Genomic DNA, 20,353 nt, shown 5'->3' on the forward strand with positions numbered 1-20,353 from the left:
CTAACTGCACAAGCCTACAAAATGTACATCCATAGTATTGAGAACAAAATAACCTCCGATCCGAGTGAATTTTGGTCTTTTATTCGAAGCAAACGTAATCAGTCTCAAATCCCCGGCTCAATGAAGCTTTCTAACCAATCATACAATACGCCTGACAGCATTGTGTCCGCTTTTGGAGATTATTTCAGGAGTGTATACACGAACTCACTTCCCAGCGATCATCCTGTCGTCTCTGAACCTCCCTTAACTTGCATAGACGTCATCGCGCTCGCGGCTACCGACATTATAATGGCGAGCAAGTGTCTCAAAAGCAAAATGACCTCTGGCCCAGATCTAATTCCTAGTTTTTTAGCTAAGGACTGCTCTGTTGCACTTACAGACCCTCTGCTCCACATCTTTAATCTGATCCTTAACACAGGTATTTTTCCCAATATCTGGAAGCAAGCTAAAGTTTGCCCTATCTTTAAAAAGGGCGATGCTGGAACAATAGAGAATTACCGCCCTATATCCATTCTGTGCAATTTCTCAAAGTTATTCGAGTTGGCTCTTTATAAATTAATTTTTCCTAAGGTTAAGTCCATGCTGGCCAACGATCAACATGGCTTTGTTTCTGGCCGCTCATGTACTACAAACCTAGCATTCTTCTCTCAGTTTGTGTGCGAAGCACTTAATGATAGAAGTCAAATCGATGTTATTTACACAGACTTTCAAAAGGCTTTTGACCAGATTGACCACTTCATCCTATTAAATAAGCTTGAACGCCAGTTTGGATTCTCCGATCGCTTGATAAAACTCCTTAACTCCTATTTAGTTGACCGCTCTCAGTTTGTAGTGGTCGAAGGCTTTAGATCTGCTTGTTTTTCACCCACCTCTGGAGTTCCTCAGGGCTCTAACTTGGGCCCCCTTCTCTTTAACGTTTTCGCTAATGACTTGATCTCCACCCTCAATTGCTCTCGGTTAGCATATGCTGATGACCTAAAGCTTTTCCATAGGATTGACTCTATAGCAGATTGTGGTCTACTGCAAGAGAACATCAATACTGTACACCATTGGTGCACTTTGAACCGGCTTAACCTTAATGTTTCCAAGTGTAATGTGGCCAGCTACTTTCGTATCAAAAGTCCAATTGCCTTTAATTACTCAGTTAATGGAGAGTCTCTGGCAAGGTCTACCTGTTTCAAGGATCTTGGAGTCACCTTTGACCAAAAATTTTCTTTTATCCCTCACATCGAAGATACTGTTTCTAGAGCTACTAGCATGCTGGGCTTTATTATTAGAAATTGCAAACTTTTTTTGAACACTGCCACTGCCAAAACTCTCTACTATGCATTTGTTAGATCCAGGCTGGACTACTGCTCCCTCATTTGGTCTCCCATTTACAACCAGCACATTCACCTATTAGAATCAGTCCAACGGCGATTCCTTAAATGTTTGGCATTTAAGGATGATGGAGTCTATCCTCCAAGGGGTTTTGACCATAACCTGCTGCTCTATAGATATACTGAACGGTCACTTGCGAAGAGGAGAGAAATGCATTCGGTGAAATTCTTGTTTAATTTACTTAACCATAAAATTGACTGCCCATCCCTTTTGCAAAGGCTTTGCTTTCATATACCACGCCCAGGATCTAGACAGTGTCCAGTTTTTAACTTGGACACAGCCAGGTCCAACATTCTGTACCAGAGTCCTATTCACTTTATGTGTCAAAACTTTAACACTATTGCTGATTCTTGTGACATTCACCATGACGATTTTTCACTTATCTTGAATCACCTGCGTATGGTCGGTGGGGGAGGCTAGGTTATTTAGTTTTTAGTTATTTAGTTTTTAGCTTGAATACATTTATTTACTCATTTTTTTTTGCTCTTTTGATTTAAATTAATTCTTGATTCTTATCCTAATTTAGTGTTGAGTTTTAAAGTTCACTACTTTTTTTTTTATTATATAGCAATTCTTTTATAGTTCAGTTGCATGAATCTAATACAATTCATGCATTCGTACATTTATATATTTAATTGATTTTCCTGTAACTGGGTATATGTAACCTGTTGGAAATAAAGCTTATTATTATCATCTGTGACTATGCATGATATTTTGTATATACCCCATTTCACACAAATTTCCTTTATTACTTTAGCAATATTTTCTGCAGTGGGGGATTCATCCATTTGTGTAGTTGCTAAAATTGCCCGACCTACAGTGAAACTCAAGTCAATGACGTGACAGGACATACATATATAGGATTCATTTGAAGCCGATGTCCAAATATCTGTTGTTATTGACACATACTTTATATTTTTCAATTTTGTATTTAGTTCTTCTGCAGTTTTGTTATACATTTCAGATAAAAAATTATTTTTTAATGTGTCAGGACTAGGCAGGACATACTTCGGATCAAGTAACTTAACAAATGTCCTAAAACCTTGATCTTTTACAATGGTAAACGGCTGATAATCATTCGCAATCATAAGGATCAGAGCATCATCTAAAGCCTTTTTTCTTTGCGAGTTGTTTTCATACTGTAAAACTTTTCGAAAAAATGGGCTTACTGATCGTGTGCTGGATCTTGATGAAGATTCTCCTGATCTTGACATGGAAGAGATATCCTCATTACATTCATCACCTGACAATAATTCTTAAAAAATAATGGGAATAGCAAATAGGTACTTGATTCTTTACCTTGGGCTGATGATTTTGAATTCAGTAGGGCAGGGTGAAATCGTTTTAGGTGATCCGAAAGATTGCTGGTATTTCCACTGGTCTTGTATTCTCTTCCACATTCGTAGCATTTAGCCAATTTTTTGTCACTTGATGCTTTAAAATATCTCCACACACTGGATATTGTCATTTTCTTCCTATTCCTTTTTATTACTTCATTCTTATTAACAGTATTACTGGGCCCTTGTCTTTCACTTTCAGTTATACTCGGGGAATCATCACCAGAGTCACTATTCATTTCTAGAATAATATTTTTATAAAAACACAAAATAATTTTAGTTTTTAATTCTGAAGAGAACTAAATAAAAAACTCACCTTTGTTTCTCTTCTTGTTTAAACTATTGGAAGTTATTATAAATTTGTCCATTTTTGTCCACACTAAGTATAGTTAGTATAGTATAAACCACAAATATTCCACCGTAAACCACACATATTCAATAATCCACTCAACTCAACAACCAGCACAAATAAATATTTATTTGTTCTTGTTCTTGTTCTTATTGATGGCTTTGCTGCAAGGCAATTGCCAGCTCGATTTTTGTGGGGTCCCTTGTCGTCTGGCTCGATACCATTAAGGGATCTCCCGACTTATTCTGAGACTATAAGCCTTGTTCTTTGTAGCTTATATAGAAAACAAGAAGAAAAATATTTGATATTCTATGATTAATATACGTTTTAAATAAACGCTAAAAATGGAGGGTATTAGTACAACAACAAAGGCAAGAGAGGAAACATAAATATCACTAATACAACTAAGGATTCAGGAATATGCGGGAAATAAGCAGGTTGAGCTTTAAAGTTTGATTTTATTTTTATTTAGGAAATGCATGATTGTTTCTATAGTTTCGCTATTTGAAGCGTTAAGTATATCATGGATGGATAATGGTGATAATTTCATTCTTTGAACAAAAATTTTATACATGTCCATGTTGTCTATAGAATTTAATGGACATTCAAATAAGATGTGATTTAAGTCATCATACCTTCCACAGTCACATAAAGAATCATCTTTGATATTTATTTTAAATAGATGTGAGTTAGTAAGACAATGACCAGTTCGCATTCTGATAATGGTGGTGATGTGTCTTCTATCTACATATTTAATATTGGCAAACCATCTTTTATAGGGGAAGTCAAATTGAATTTTACTATAATTATAATGTTTAGTCTCAACTAAATATTTCCATTTGTTTGAAAAGTTATTTTTTATTTTATTTTTGAGTACCTTAAGAATATCATTTATGTCAATGAGCATTTTTCTGGGGACATTTAGGTTGGATCCAATCTTCGCCAAAGTATCTGCTTCTGAATTTCCTAGTATATTTTCATGACCTGGTATCCAGGCAAGCTGGATGTCAAAGCCCTTTTCATTGGTTGTACTAATTAGTTGCTTTGTTATGATAATCCAGCGATCTATCCTTGCAGATAAAAGATTACTTTTAAGTTTTGTAACTGCGCTCAATGAATCCGAAAAGATGATAGCTTTCTTTATTTGTTTTTCTATTGCAGTTTTTACCGCATCATAAATTGCAATAATTTCCGATTTATAGATGTTGAGACAGTCTGGTAACCTTGATGAGAATTTATAATTTTGGGAATGGATATTGCGAACCCTACCCTATTACCCTGTTTAGAGGCGTCGGAAAAAATAAAAGTATATCCTTTCTCTTTAAACTTGTTTGATCTTTCAATGAATTTTTGGCTTGTTGAAATGTCGCCTTTTCCTATGTTAAGGTTAATTAATTTTAGGGGTGTAGTCAATATTTTAAAGTTGCATTCGTAACATGGGAAGGTTGCTCCTTTACTGATTGATTTATTATATGGTCGAAACTCCTGAAGTGCCAGAATTAAATAGGGAGTTTTATCCCGTTGCCAGAATTCCGGTCTATGTATTAGCTTCATTCTAGTATTATTTAAAAGCTGTGTGATGGGGTGATTTGTAATAGTTACGAACTTTGATATCAGTTTCATAGCTAAAAGTTTTCTTCTGTGTTCCAAGTCTATCATGGATGCCTCTGCTAATAGTGCTGCTCTGGGGGTGGATTTCATGCATCCCAAACATATTCGCAAACCCTCAAAGAATACAACATCTAACATGTTAAGTACCGTCCCGTTACAGGGTTTAATAAATGTGGATCCAAAATCTAGGTGAGATCTAACTAAGGCAAAAAAGGTTACTAAAAGAGTGGTTGGATCTGCACCCCACCATACTCTACATAATGCCCTTAAAACACTGAGTGATTTTTTGGCTTTGTTGACTATGTTTTCTATATGTACCTTCCATTTCAGGTTGTTCTGTATGCACATGCCCAAATATTTTACTCGGTGTTTAAAGGGGATAACGACATTGTTGATAACGATTGGTGGAGGGTTAATATTGTTCTTTCCCCTAGTAAACCACATTGCTTCGCATTTATTAATTGAAAGCACTAAGCTATTTTCGTTTAAAAATGTATTTATCTTTTTAATAGCATGAGTAATTTTATCAACCATAATGGACACATTTTTTTCCTTTTACCATAATGACCAAATCGTCAGCATATTCTGTCAACTCAACATCCCCCAGATCCAAAAAAAAACACTTCTCTAATATAGATGTTAAACAAGATCGTACTTAAAGGGGATCCTTGTGGTAATCCTGTTGTAGTTAATATTGGTCCCAAAAATGACCCGTCATTGCCCCTACAATATAGAAGTCTATTTTTGAGTAGATTAAAAATGTTATTTGCCAGATAATTGGGAGTATTTAACATTCGCAGTTTATTATATAGTTTATAGATGTTAACATTATCATAGGCTGCTTTAATATCCAAGAAAACTGCTTAGGCCGATTCTGAAGATTGAAAGGCATTAAAAACATAAGATGTTAAAAAAGCTATGTTGTCATAAATTCCCTTCCCTTTTCGAAATCCAGTCTGTTTATTAATAAATTCTACTCTATGTTCTAACATCCAATCTAAGGGAGTCTTGATCATGATTTCCATGATTTTAGACCCACATGATGCTAGAGTAATTGGCCGATAATTTTCGGGTCGTTTAGGGTCTTTATTAGGTTTAAGGAAGAAAATGATGTGAAATTGTTTCCATGAATCTGGTAAAGGTTCTCCCTGTAAAGTTTTATTGTATATATTAAGGAGGATTTGTTTAGCTTTAAAAGGTAACTGAGAAAACATTTCGTATGAAAGGTTATCCATGCCTGGTGCAGACGATTTTTTATTTTTTAATGCATAATCTAATTCGGTTAGGGTAAAGAAGGAAATGGTTTCCTTTTCATTTGGGGGCATTAATTGAAAATTAGGGTCAATATTTATAACCGACATATTTCTGAGAATAGATTTTTTGAGATTATCTGGAATATTCACCTTGAATTTATTTGTTTTATAGTTATTATTGAAATTTCTTATTTTATTCCAGACATATTTAATTCCCGAGGTTCTTATTAGGGTTCCACAGAATGCTTTAAATTTTTCTCTTTTTTTGATTTTTAGTTTTTTCCTAGTTAGAGCGATGATTTTTTTTGCCTTAATAAAGTTTTCAATTGTTGGAAGTTGGTTAAATGTCAAAATTGCGTTTTTCCTTTCTTCAACCCAGCATGAACATTCCCTATCCCACCAGGGGTTCCCTCTCCTAATGATTGAGCCACTTTGCTTCACTGGAATGACCTGGTCTGCTACTACATTGATGATGTCAATTATTTCATCATATTTTAGATTATAGCTTGAATTACTTATAGATAACACAATCTTGTCATGGTATGCATCCCAGTCGGCTTTACGAAAATTCCTAGCATTAAATGAATTTACAATATAATTGTGAGTAAAATTGTTATTGTAATTATTGACTATGAGGCAGGTAGGGAAATGGTCACTATTACCACAATCCATAGTGGTATACCAATTGGCCTGTAACGCTAAATTTGCACTGATCATTGTTAAATCAACAGCACTTGATAAATCTTCTGCTAATTGAAAACGAGTCATAGAACCATCATTCATGATCACTAGTTCATTCTCGAATACAAAATCATTTATTATGTTTCCACCTTTATTGGGAGTACAGTTATCCCATAAGGGGTGATGAGAATTTAAATCTCCCATGATGATGGTATTTTTTGGATTATTATTTATGAGTTTTTTCAAAATGTCTGAATTTAAGTTGATATGTGAATTACAATATATATTAGTCAACTGGACATTACTTATTTCCACTATGATATATTGAATATTATCTGATGAATAGGTTTCAATAGTTTTAAAAATTATATTTTTCTTAATGCAAGTTGCTACACCTCCATAGCCATCATGTCTATCCTGTCTTATTATGTTATATGATTTTAAATTGAAATGATGTTCTGATTTTAGCCAGGTCTCATTTAAGAGCAGAATGTCAGGATTCTCTTTAAAAATTAAATTCAGTAAATTTTCCCTATTGGACTTAATACTTCTTAAGTTCCATTGAATGATTTTTAGGCTAGAGTTGATGAGGTGTTTGTTTGAATTTTTTATTATCATTATTTAATAATTCGAATCTAAGTGTGAGTCAGACTCTAAGTCCATGTGATTATCATAATTTGGATTAAAAAGAATGTCTTTAATAGTTTTTTTATTTTTTTTCTGACATGTTTAAAATAGTATGTATGATGTTTTCAATATTTTCAGGATATGTAGAAGTATGTGGTTCAAATTTACTTTGATTGTGAAGTGCACTAGTGCTAGGCATTGGTGAGTTTGTCATAGCTTGTGTATAAACTGTCATATTTTGTTTTTGAGATTTATCCTCTTTTCGGGGTCTTGAGTTGGAAAAAATCAGGTTTTCTTTATGAGCTTTTTTGTCATATCCTTTATGCATTATTCTCTTTTTTTTAGAATTTTCGGTTAATACTTGTTGGAAAGAACGTTTAATTGGGTCCGATTTGTAATGTTCAGTTTGTCTTTGTGAGGGGGTTATCAAATTATCTTGGGAGTTACCTTTATTTTTCTTGTTATTTTTTATATTGGGAAAGTCATTTGGATGATAGATAAATTCATCTCTTGGAATGTATGTTTTTTTAATACTTTCACTCGCGTCATAGAAAGTTATATTCTCATATGCCATTAACTCTTTAATATTTTTTTGTCGCATATACTCTGGGCATTTTTTATCAGTTGATTTATGATTGTCTTTACAATATAAACATTATGTATTGCAGGTAGAATGTTCTTCTTCGCTATTTTCATTTCTTTCTTTCGCACAATTAAAGCATCTTTCTTTACCCTTGCAATTATTGCGGGTATGTCCAAAACGTAGACATCGAAAACATTGTGTAACTGGTGAAATATAAATGGAAATTGGTCTTTCTAGTCAATAAAAGGTTATTGATTTAGGTAAATACACACCCTTAAATGTAAAAAGTACAGTTCCTGTGGGTTCATAATTTGTTTCGCCATTTTTAATGATTTTACGATTGAGCCTCTTGGCGGCTAATATTTCCACATGACTATTGGTTTTACAACATTTTAGTAGTTCATCCTCATCTATTTCGAGGTCAATTTGCCTTACTAACCCTTTACATGATACAAAGTTAAAAGGTATAAATATTTATAGCCTTTGTCTAATAGAGTTTTATTTTTCATAAAGTTGTTGGCTGCTTGAAAATTTATAAATTCAACTGAAATCCTATTCAGACCTTTGTTTTTAATACTTTTTAAATCAGGAAGATTTAAGTTCAATATGTCCCTAGCAATCTTAATATTATTGTATCTGCCAACATTGAAACCTAGTTTTTCAGTAGATTCTAAATAAACTATAAATGGTCCAAGATCCTGTTTTGAATAAAAGACCGGTTTTTTTGTCAGAAATGCTGAAATTATTTACATTGTTAGTCTGATTATCTGTAGGTATGAGCAGAGTATTTTGGGGGGGGGGGCGCCCCCCCTCCCCATTTTCATTCATTGTTTAAAGCAGAGAAACTATTAATACAAGCATGCACTAAACTATATATAAAAATGAGAATTGTAAAATATGAGAGCTGAAGCAAAAATTCGTTTAACAAAAGATTTGCACTTCGAAGTAAGCTCAACTCACCTTTTTAAGACGCCAACACTACACTAAAGATTAGTAGGAAAAACCAAGACACAGCCTCCACGAAAGCCAATCGTCGAATGAAATATTTATTTTAAAAACAAATAAAAAGTAAAGTTAGGTTAGGGGTTAGTCACTTCTTCTTCCTCTTCTTCTTCTTCTTTTTTTTTGTTTAGGCTAAACACACGTAAAACAACTGGCGGACTGGCGCGTCGTAGTCATTTAATAAATTTATGCAGAAAATCTTCGCGCAAGGGGCAAGGATTTAGCATTTCACACCGCAAAGAAAATGTAATCAAGTCACCGGACATCGCGCGGGCGATATTTGAACAAACTATCAATAGTTTTCGATAGTCAAAAATATCGATATTATCGATAGTGCTATCGATAGTTTCGTCTCACTAGTTATACCTAACCACAAATTTTTCTTCCAGAAGCTTTATGTTTTGGTACAATTAAGTTTCTTTTGCTCTTAGCTCATTAATTACCTCTTCTCTTGACTTAATAACTGCATCCTTTGCCTCCAAAAGTTTGCTGAACGTCTCGGAAAAACATTCTCCCGCGTTTTCTGACGTGGCCCCTTCACCAGGTTCTTGACAACATTTCACTAGATTATTCTTGCCCAGTGCTATGAGGTCGGCCACCATTAACGCACACGACGTATGATAGTACCCCTCACACATTACGCACTTTGCAAGGGAGTTTATTACAGTTTTTTGACAATATTTGCACACTTTATTGGAGCCACTTTTATCAACTTCTTCGCCCGCCATGTTTGATTATGATCTTTTATATATTTTTCTTAAATTTTGTTATTATGCTGAAAAAATGCTTATCTTCTCATCGACTGCAAATTTTTGTCTCGTCAAAACTTCTGCATCTGCCAACTTAAAAGTTGTATTTCTGCTAGCTACCCAGTTTTTAACAGTGCCTCAGATTTTTTCAATGGGGTTCATTTCTGGATGGTATGGAGGCAACCGTAAAGTTGAATGTTGACTGATTTTCCATTCCGTTACTGACTTTGCATTAGTTTGTCAAGTTTTCACTTTATTGGATAAGAACTTGTATGTTGAACAATTAATTCATATATTTCCGTTTTTGTCATTTTCTCATCATTTTTTCTTACTTCCTGAGGTAATATTCTTTTTTACTTATACATTATGATATGATGCGTTATCCAAAACTAAGACTGAATTTGGCGGCAAATTCGGAAGTAAATTTTTTGTTTCACCCATTTCATGATTTATGTCGTCATGATAATCGCCACTTTTAGAACCTAAAATAATAATATGTTATAATTAATAAATATAAACAAAGTTTACTTTTGTTTTTTTTTTTTTAATTTTTACCATTTTCAAAGGCCTCCGTCCTGGCCTATAAATAACACCCTGTATAATAAATGTATTATTATCTTTAAATGTATTTATTACAGACCAGGAAAACAGCTTCATGGTTATCAGAAAAGATGTCATCAGATGGCCATGCAGTGGCCGTTCTTAGCGGGGATTTAACGGTGGAACAGAGAATAAATGTACTCGATAGATTTAGGGAAGGGAAAGAGAAAGTACTTATTACGACAAATGTCTTATCCAGAGGTATTACTCTTTTGTACACATTATTTTTTAAAGTTTTTATACATTTTATTGTAGTGCTTTGGTTGGAACCTTTGGTACTAAACTCAAATCACAAAATAGTTTTACCACAAGATTAAAATTAATATGCATCCGATGATGTAAGCGAAACACGTTTCTAAAATAATATACACGTTTGGCGAGTTGAATCTTACGGATTGAGTTTTAATCGTAGCCGATCGATAGTTCTAGCCTGGACACTTATCCCTGCTTCCATCGATACCTCACAACAGAAGCCGAAATCATGCGAGGCGACGACCGCATCGTGATGGCAAAAATTCCGCGCTGGGGCACATATTTTGCGTTGATTCGAAATAATATTTTACTGCAGTTATTATTGTAATTTATAGTAAGATTACGCATTTAAAATTTTAAACTACCAAACTATTTTGATACTCGCTTTGAGTTTTAAAAAGAATAAAAATTCGGTATTTAAATTAGGTGGGTAAATTAACAATTTAATTTTTAACTTACATTTTACAATCTTAGTTTTATTTAGACTAATGCCTACCTCTTGCTGCATTCCTGGGTGCAAAAGCAATAATAAAGATACCGAGAGAGTTACCATTTTTCGTTTTCCCAATGACCCGGATCAAAAAAAAAGATGGTTAGAATGCATTGAAAGAGACGACGTAGTGATAAAAGAATCATCAAGGATCTGCATAAAACATTTTTCTGAACGTTTCATTATTCGTGAAGATCTAGTGGCTAGGAAGGATGGCACAATTTTAAAGGTTTCTCGAAAAAGAGTAAAGCTGTCAGAAGATGCCTGCCCTACAATATTTGAGAATCAGCCATTCACAACCCATACCCCTACAAAAAAACAATCACGGGTCTTACAAGAGTTAGAACTTGAGCCACAAATGATAAATCAAGAAAATAAGGAACAAAATTTGTTTTTTTTTCAATAATCTTCAAAACCACATAAAGTATATATATATTTTTTTTATATGGCATATTCTTTTATAAGTAAATAATGTGCAACTTTGGGGTAAATTATCCATTTTCGTATTTTGAGGGTAGACGAATGTGAAACACCGTTTAGGTATATTTTTTCAGTAAAATAAATAATAATAAATATTTAAAACATTTATCATATACCCAAAAATACGTAATAATAAAAAAAATATATTATCTTGTAAAATGTAAAATATTAGGTCCCGCAGTATCTCCACTTAGTCGTTCCACTGTACGGCGTGCGCCACCAAATCTCGGCTTCAATTTTGACGCCACGAAACCAGTGTCACGGCTAGAACTATCGATCGGCTACGGTTTTAATGTATTAGACCTAATAGATAGAGAGTAGACAGAGAACGACTGCATCGGTAACCTCCCACCGATAGCGACGCCGATTCTCCGTACCGCTCGCAATGTGATTTCGGCTTGCTCGCAGTGATGTTTAGCAAGCGCTTGGAGATGTGTAGGTCAGCCTCGAATCAAGTATTTTAAATTTATGTTGTTTTTTAACCTGCTCATAATCGCAAGTCAAAAAAACAACTTTAATATGCTCAAATCTTAAAAACCTTTGGTGAAAACTAAATACAATATTCTAAAATAAAATGAAAAATAACTCTTAAACAAAATAATAATTCTAATTAAATGCATTATTTAATAAGGTGTTCAAATACACCTCCTTGTTGGGCTTCACAGTATCCCAACCTGTCGTAAAATTCTCTACGTACAACACTTCAGGTGTAATGGATCTAGAAATATAAATAATTCTAAGTCGCAATTCGTCCAAATTAACGGCTCTTTCATGTCGGTGTTGGTAAAGAATTTTCGTCAAACAGCCCCATAGGAAGTAGTCGCAAGGCGTCAGATCTGGAGATCGCAGTGGCTATGGTATGGTACCTCTTGTGGAAATAAGCCGTTCAGGAAAAGTGTTTGTTAAATAGCCCTGCACTTGTCTAGCGTTGTGAGCGGAACATCCGTCTTGTTGAAACCAAGTTTCCTCAAAATTAACATCCAAGTTTCGTACAGCGGGTATAATATTTTGTTGCAATAAAAGTAAATATCTCTCAGAGTTTAAGGTACCATCAATAAAAAAAGGCCTTACAATGTGATTGGCTAAAATACCATCCCAAACCTTTACCTTTTGCGGGTATTGAGTTCGTAATGGTACATTCAAATGTAGATTTTCCCGAGACCAATATCTCACGACTGAAGAATTATGTCGACCTAGAAGAGAAAAAGATGACTCGTCTGTAAATAAAATATTACTTGTGAAGTCGTCATTTTGATCAATTTTTTCTCTTAAGGTTCACAAAACTCCAAGCGTTTTATTTGATCTTCTGGAAAAATTTCTTGAGTGTTTTTAATTTTATAGGCTTTGTACTTATTTCTTTTCAAAATATCACGCACTGTACGACTTGGAATATCAAGTTATTCAAAAATTTGGGAGCTAGAACAAGGTTCACTTACTTCCACAAAAGCACACACCTTGACCTCCTTTTCAATCCTAGCGTCAGGTGTTCGACGAGGTTCCTGATCGCCACTAGAACATTTTGGTCACCGATTTACACATCCCGACTGCTCAAACTTATGCCAGATATTATAAATTGTTTTAGCAGTAGGGACTTGCTGATCAGGATATGCAAATATTAAACGGCCGACAACTTTTTCTGCACTATCCGCATGACAATACCATTTAATGATATTAATCTTTTGATCAATAGTGAAAACCATTTTTATTTTATTACTGTATCCGTCTTCGTACCAAAGGTTAAAATAAATTGTAAACATGATCGGAACTTTAACCGGACTGATAAGCGCAACGACTACGCGATAGCCGCCCACGGTGGAGCCAAGTTTGTTCTCGCTCTACTTGGTCTCCTTCTTACACATTACGCAAAAATCATATTCGAAATTTTCAACCGCCGAACGCGTATAAAGAATTTTACTTGATGGTAAAACTGTTTTGTGATATTTTATTCTGTAACCCCTAATTAGCGAAAATATTTTCCCAGGTATCGACGTAGAACAAGTTACCATAGTTGTTAACTTTGACTTACCAGTTGATCTTCAGGGAGAGGCAGATTGTGAGACGTACCTACATAGGATCGGTCGTACCGGCAGGTTTGGTAAGAAGGGAATCGCCATTAATCTGGTGGATTCGGAAAATTCGATGAGGATTTGCAAGGATATCGAAAAACACTTTGGCAAAAAGATACAATATCTCAACGCTGATGACTGCGATGAAATCGAGAAAATTGGACAGTGACCGTTTAATTAGCCATAGTATGCTTGTTATTTTTATATATGGATTTATGGTACTGCAAGGTTTATATAGAAAAATCATCATACTTTAAGAATAAACTATTAATTGGAAATTGAGATTTTTTTGTTATAGTTGCAACCATATTAATATTGTTTGATAATATGCAGTGAAAGTCGCTTATAGCGACGGTGAAGGGACCACGAAAATTACGTCACTATATCTGACCTTCGTTATTTACGACCTGTTTTTTTTTCTAGCAAATTAATAAAAGATAGACTTTACGATAGCCAGAAGAAATAAAATTCGCTATCCAATTTGTTTAAAACAATTTAATAATCACTAATTTACAAATTCACAACATTTAACAGATACATATACATATGTATGTAGTAGCTACACCTTCTCCAGTTTTAAGACTTATAGATGAATTCAATTTTTTTCTCTAAATTATTAACATAGTTTACCAATATTTCGTCCGATGAATAGTTATACAAAACAAACTTTTTAATAGTATTAGTGGCTTGAAGAGCTTCTGCTGCAAATGGAGGTTGAAATTCTTATCGCTTTTACAAAAATTGTTCAAAATTGTTTCCATTTGTTGTTTTTTTTTTTGTGACGGATTGCCTTGACTCTTTACAAAGTTCAAAAATAAAACTCTGGTATCCACGAATTAAGTCACAAGAATTTTCAATTCGCTTTTGAAGTTCTTCCGGAGTATTTACTGGTTTATCATAATATAACTCATTCAAATAGCCTCACAGAAAAAAATCACAAGGCGTTAAATCTGGGAAGCGAGGAGGCCAAGAAATGGGTCCATTGCGTCCTCTCTATTTGAAAACTCATTATCTAGACTTTCATGAGCTTCTCGTCAAAAATGTGTAGGAACCACATATTCTGTATCACATTTAAAGCAATATCTTCGAAAGTCGATATGAAGAAAAATAGGGTCCAATAAGCATGCCATTCACCACGTCAGCTCAAACATTTAATGAAAATTAGATAAATTAGCACTTTTTACAACGTGCGGATTTCCTACTGCCTAAACATGATTGTTGTGAAAATTTTGCACTCCATCTCGTGTAAATGTGGTCTCGTCTGTACACAAAATTAATTTCGTAAAATCTTAATTTTTGCCGAATTGTTCTAAAAGCCACTAGCAAAATACAACTCTTCTAGGATAGTCTTCAGGCTGTAATGCTTGTATCTGTTGATATTGATAAGGAGAATATTGTTTTTGTCGTATTGCCTTCCATATTTTACTAGGAGAAACTTTAACTTGAGCTGTTATGGCTCTAGTACTCATTGCTGGGTCTTTTTCGACCATTTCTAAAATGTCTTCCTCAGCTTGTGACATTGACCAGGATGAGCAGCTCTTCCAGCGTGGCCTCCTTGTCCCTTCCTCCTCTTTCTTTTAAATATCCTGTGTCATGAAGTTTACTATGTACTATGGAATTAATAATAAGTACTAGGTCCGCTAGTTCATTGTTTTCGTAAACATGGGCCATTTTTCCGCACATAATTATCATAGAAATGAAATACGCATTATTAAAAGCAGAGAAAAACAAACCACCGAGAAGGGACAAAGCCGGGACCGATTTTTCTTGCGCATGTGCGAGCTTATTTGGTATACCTGTCTTATTGCCGGTCCCCTGCCAGCCGTCGGTTAGTCCGGTAATATTCGACGCCTACTTTAGTCTAGTCAAGTGTTGCCTGTTTATTTTTTGTGTGTGTTGTCATTGTGCTCTTTATTTTATTAAAAACTTTTATAATATGCCTTATACCTGTGCTTTTCGTGGATGTCATTCAAAGACAGGGTGTGGTGTTTCTTTCTTTGCTTTTCCGCAGGAAGAAGATCGGTAAGTTCAACTTTTCTTTTAATTGTTTCCACTTAAAATAAGTTGTTTCTTTTTTTGTTTTTCGTAATTACAGTAATTAGAGTTATTTATCTATGCAGTAATTAAAAAAAAAAAACATAAATTTAGCTTTTGAATTAAACGTGTAATTTTATGACTTTCAGTGCCAAGTTATGGCTGGCAGCTTGCTATAGAATAGACTTGTTTTCGATACCTAGAGAACGTGAAACTCTGTGAGTACCATTTTGATGAGAAGTTTTATAGTGCAGGGCCCTCAAGAAAGCGTTTGTTACCTAACGCGTTACCAACATTATTTCCTAATCCCACAAAAAGGACTTGGTGAACAGCTTGAGGATGGACCGCCAAAAAAAGTCTCAAAGGAAAAGGACATAAAAATTCTGTCAGGTTAGCTTTTGATGGGTTAACTTACTATAATTTTTACCTACTAACTAATATTAATGTTATGCTTGAAACCCTATTTTGCACATAAAAATATATTTTTTATCTATTATATTTCTTCTTTTTAGATATTTTAATACAGCCTGCAATTATGAAACCAGCAACGTTGGCCGAGCAAAGTATTGCCGAAAAAAATTCTCCTTATGACAGAACTAAGACGTTTAATTTAATTATTGCCAATGTATTTTTGTGTTTCATTATACGATGGGCCAATATTATTTCCTCAAAAAATAAAAGTTTGTGTAGAAGATTTTGTGTTTTCCATTATTTATCCTAAATGGTAATTTTTATAGTTGGCACTATACCGGGTGACACAGGAAAAAGGGAACACGCAATAACTTTTTTATTTTTCAAGATAAACAAATGAAATTTGGTATGTCAATAGAATGGTTATAAAGGCATATTTTGACGTATTCAATTGTTTTTGATCACTTCCGGTTGAACCGGAAATGACACGAACTTTCTTATTTTAAATGGGACACCCAGTATATTTTTTCATACATTTGTTTATCTTGAAAAATAAAAAAGTTGTTGCGTGTTCCCTTTTTCCTGTGTCACCCGGTATAGTTTAGGTATACCTATAACTTAACTATACCAACAGTAAAATAATGTAATAGTTTTGATTTCAAATTCCCAATAAAATTTTTAATCTATTAATTGTCGTATTTTTCTCCGTGTACGGAACTATCGTTCAAGGGCACCAAAATTGGACCCCAGAAAATCAACGGTAAATGCGGGTTTTGTCGCTTCTCGGTGGTTTGTTTTTCTATGATTAAAAGACTGATACAACTGATCGAACCAAAGATTCGTACTGAAAACTATATAATTACACAAATTTGATGAACGGTAAGAGCAGTAAAAAATAAACGGTAACAATTTACACGACATTCGCCGAGAATATCAAAAAATTTCTTTATTAACATTTTTTTTTCAAATTTTTAATACATATTTTATTATGGAACTTTTATATCGGTGTTTTTGTTTGAATCAACCCTCGTTGACGAGCCCTATAAATAGTTAAAATAAATGATTCAACTTTGAAAATACCCTGTATACTGCAAAAGGATATTGACAGGTTATGGGATTGGAGTGTAAAGAATAATCTTACTTTAAATATCAATAAATGCTTTTTTATTAGTTTTTTAAAGGTAATAAAACCTGCAAATTAATCAAACCAGATGTATTTAAAGCAATTTATTTTTAAAAGCTTAGCAGAGCGCTGTTTTTCTGCTGAGTTTTTCATGGTGGAAACACATTTGATAGTATCAAAATTATTCTAAGGAATGATAGTACATTTAAAAACACTTAAGACTATACAGAACACTAAACGGGACGAACAGTCTTTAAAAAAGAGGGCATGTTAGCACAGTCTAACAAAGTTGAAATCTATATACTTTGATGTTAGGGTCTTTCGTGTTTTGTTTACATTTTATTGTAGTTCTTGAAAGAATATCATATATATTATCCTTCGAACAACACAGACACTTCCCTCTTCTAATAAAACATACAGCTTAAACTATCTCATGAATGATTTTAACGTAAACATTATCATAATAATTTTATCGAGAATGTTCAGAATAAGTTTCCTAGGTATTGTGGTTACAAAATGGGAATTCCTATGCTACAAATATAGACAAAAAAGTAAGAATATTTATTTTTAAGAATATAATTTTGAATAGATTAAATCTAACACGTTATAACAGACGCATTTAGTTAGCATTTATATTTATTTATAAATTATTAATAGCTTTATTCAATGTTTATTTATTTATTTATGCAATCTACAGACACAAAGTCCATTAAATAATTACAATTGGTCCTTAATGACTAATAAGCACAGTAAGTAAGCACTACATATTACAAAATTTAAAAAAAAAATAGATTCTTTTCCCCCCAGATAACACATTAGGTAACTTAAAAAAAAAACTAAAAAGAAAAAAAAACATAAAAATATTCTACATTAGATATATTTTTCCCCTTCTGAACCCTCATCTTCGCTTTCCTCTTTGTCCCGAGAGAAGAATAAGATGTCGTCTATAATTTGTCCTTCATTTAGATTGTCGCATACTTCCAAACTATTTTCTGCGTGTAAGAACTCGGTCCATTGATCATCTGACAATGCAGCAGACTTTTTTATTACAGCCAGCGGAACCTCATCTTCCTCTTCAAAATTAACATTAATTAATTTAGCCAGTGGAATGTCATCTTCATCAAAGCTATCATTTCTAACATCCTCACTTTCTACGAAGCCTCCTTGTCTAAAACAGTTGGCAATTGTTTTTGATGAAACTCTATCCCATGCTTTAGCGATCATTGATACTGCATTTAAAAGGTTAATACAACACTCTTTGCCTTGTTCAGCATTTTCTGTGATTTTCATTAAGTGAAACTTTTTAAAATGCACTTTTAATGATCGAATAATCCCTTGGTCGATTGGCTGCAGAACAGAGGTATAGTGCTTGCTGGCAAAAACTCGAGTTTTATGTTTTTTAAATTATCAACTTTCGGATGAGCGGGACAGTTGTCTACTAAAAGTAAAATTTTTTTCTTGGTATTCACCAACTTTACATCCCATTCACGAAGAATACTGACAAATAAATCAGAAGTCATCCAGACCTTTTTGTTGGACTTGTACATGACAGGTAATGTCTTGATATGTATGAAACATCGTGGATTTCTCGACTTGCCGATCAGAATAAGTTTAGGTTTATCCGATCCTGTCATATTGGTAAGAACTAAGACTGTAATTCATTCCTTTGATAATTTTCCGCCGATACAAGTTTCACCCTTGAATTTTAATGTCTTATCTGGGGTCAGTTTATGAAAAAGTCCTGTCTCGTCGGCATTATATTGAAGAAAACCACCTATTTGTAAATTATAGGCGTAGTATTTTCTATTCGTTTGGATTTGGGATTCAGCATGTCGCGTCGTCTTTTGTCGAAAATCTTTTTTAATTTTTTTGATTGTATAACGACAGCCCTATTCATGACCGAGGGTTGTTTGTGTTAGCATTTCTGGGCGTTGCTTTCCGGAGATGTTTCGGTCGCATGGTGAGGGAACGGCTGAAAGTAAAACCCAGCCATCGAGGGTATTACTTTAAGAGCGCGCTCCACCACGTGATCAAATCAGTTTTGAAGCCCGGTGATATTTTTGAGTCGGGCGCGGGTTTTACGGGCAGTTGCAACGTCGCCGCTGTTTTTATGCATTCATCGTGCGGCAGCACATCGAATCTCGGTTTCTGCGGACGTTAGTCAACTGGACTTAATTTTTATTGTGTTTTATTTACTATTTTGATTTTTTTTGAAATAATCACTCTCTAAGGTATATATTATATACGTATTTACTTAAAATTTACGCTGTGAATATTTTAAGATATTAGTAAGAAATTCCGCGTAAAACAAGTACGAATATACAAGTACCTACGCGAAAAAAATAATTTGAAATTGATTAAATAAATATGAATTTTTGACATAAATTATTAGAAGCAGCTATTTAAAAACCGTCTAGTAAAAATAATAATTAGGTTCTTTTCTAGGTTTAGTGGAAATAATAATTCGGCAATTCGAAGATCGGAATTTATTGACTCAAAAATTAGTTTTACGATCGAGATAAATTTTAGAATAATAATACGAAAAACAATAATTAGAATAATTTAAAATTGCGTTTAGATTACAGTATAATAATATAGGCAGTAAATAAAATAGGGTCGAAAGAGTCGAAAATAGAGAAATAAAAGCACAATTCATTTTTTTACAAATATTTATTTAATAAAGTCATTTATTAGGACGGACCGATCAAAGATTTCTTGGTGACTATTTTATCACGAATCGGTAATCCTTTTGGATGCAAAGGATCAACAAGTTCTGGCAAAATAGAGTTTTCGTAAAACAGTTTTAATTTGGGTAACATTTTTTCGTTCCAGAATTCTGCATTGTACAAAATGTAAAAATAAAAATAAATAAAGAGCATTCTTTGGTTAATACTATAATTTTAATGTAAAATTATAGTATTTAACAAATTACCTAATTGTTTTTATTAAAGCTTTACTGAAGCTAAACTCAAAGTTACGGGAAATTACCTTTTCGACCAATATTCCATAGGGACTCCACACAACAAAATAGCACAGTTCTTTATTAGTTAATGCTAGTTGGCCCTGGATTTGATAATAGTAGTTATAATTTCGGTTTAGATGTAACTGATTTTGAATAAGATGAGCAAATTTAATTTTTTTCTCCTCAATACCTTGTGTTGAACTAATTTTGGAAATTATTTAAGGGCATTTTATTTCAACTAGAGCATTTTCGTTTTTTATAAACCCATCAGGGCTGGCTCCTAAATAATAATGTTCTTTTCCTACATAAAAACCACACTGAGACACTTTGACCCGGAATTTAGCCTCAAATTCTGCAATGGCA

General features: G+C 33.6%; 1 protein-coding gene across 1 annotated transcript in view; it reads left to right on the top strand.

Annotated features, from left to right (window-relative positions):
• LOC126744871 (DEAD-box helicase Dbp80) overlaps positions 1 to 13,738 on the top strand; it is a 67,751-nt gene extending 54,013 nt beyond the window's left edge. Inside the window, exons 7-8 of the mRNA XM_050452438.1 lie at positions 10,211 to 10,373; positions 13,376 to 13,738. Coding sequence (XP_050308395.1) covers positions 10,211 to 10,373; positions 13,376 to 13,629 — 417 coding nt within the window. The 3' untranslated portion in view covers positions 13,630 to 13,738. The remainder of the gene's footprint in view (positions 1 to 10,210; positions 10,374 to 13,375) is intronic.
• Positions 13,739 to 20,353: the final 6,615 nt, after the last annotated feature.

Source organism: Anthonomus grandis, chromosome 15 (genome assembly GCF_022605725.1).
Source record: "Anthonomus grandis grandis chromosome 15, icAntGran1.3, whole genome shotgun sequence".
In the NCBI taxonomy this organism is placed as follows: Eukaryota; Metazoa; Arthropoda; class Insecta; order Coleoptera; family Curculionidae; genus Anthonomus; species Anthonomus grandis.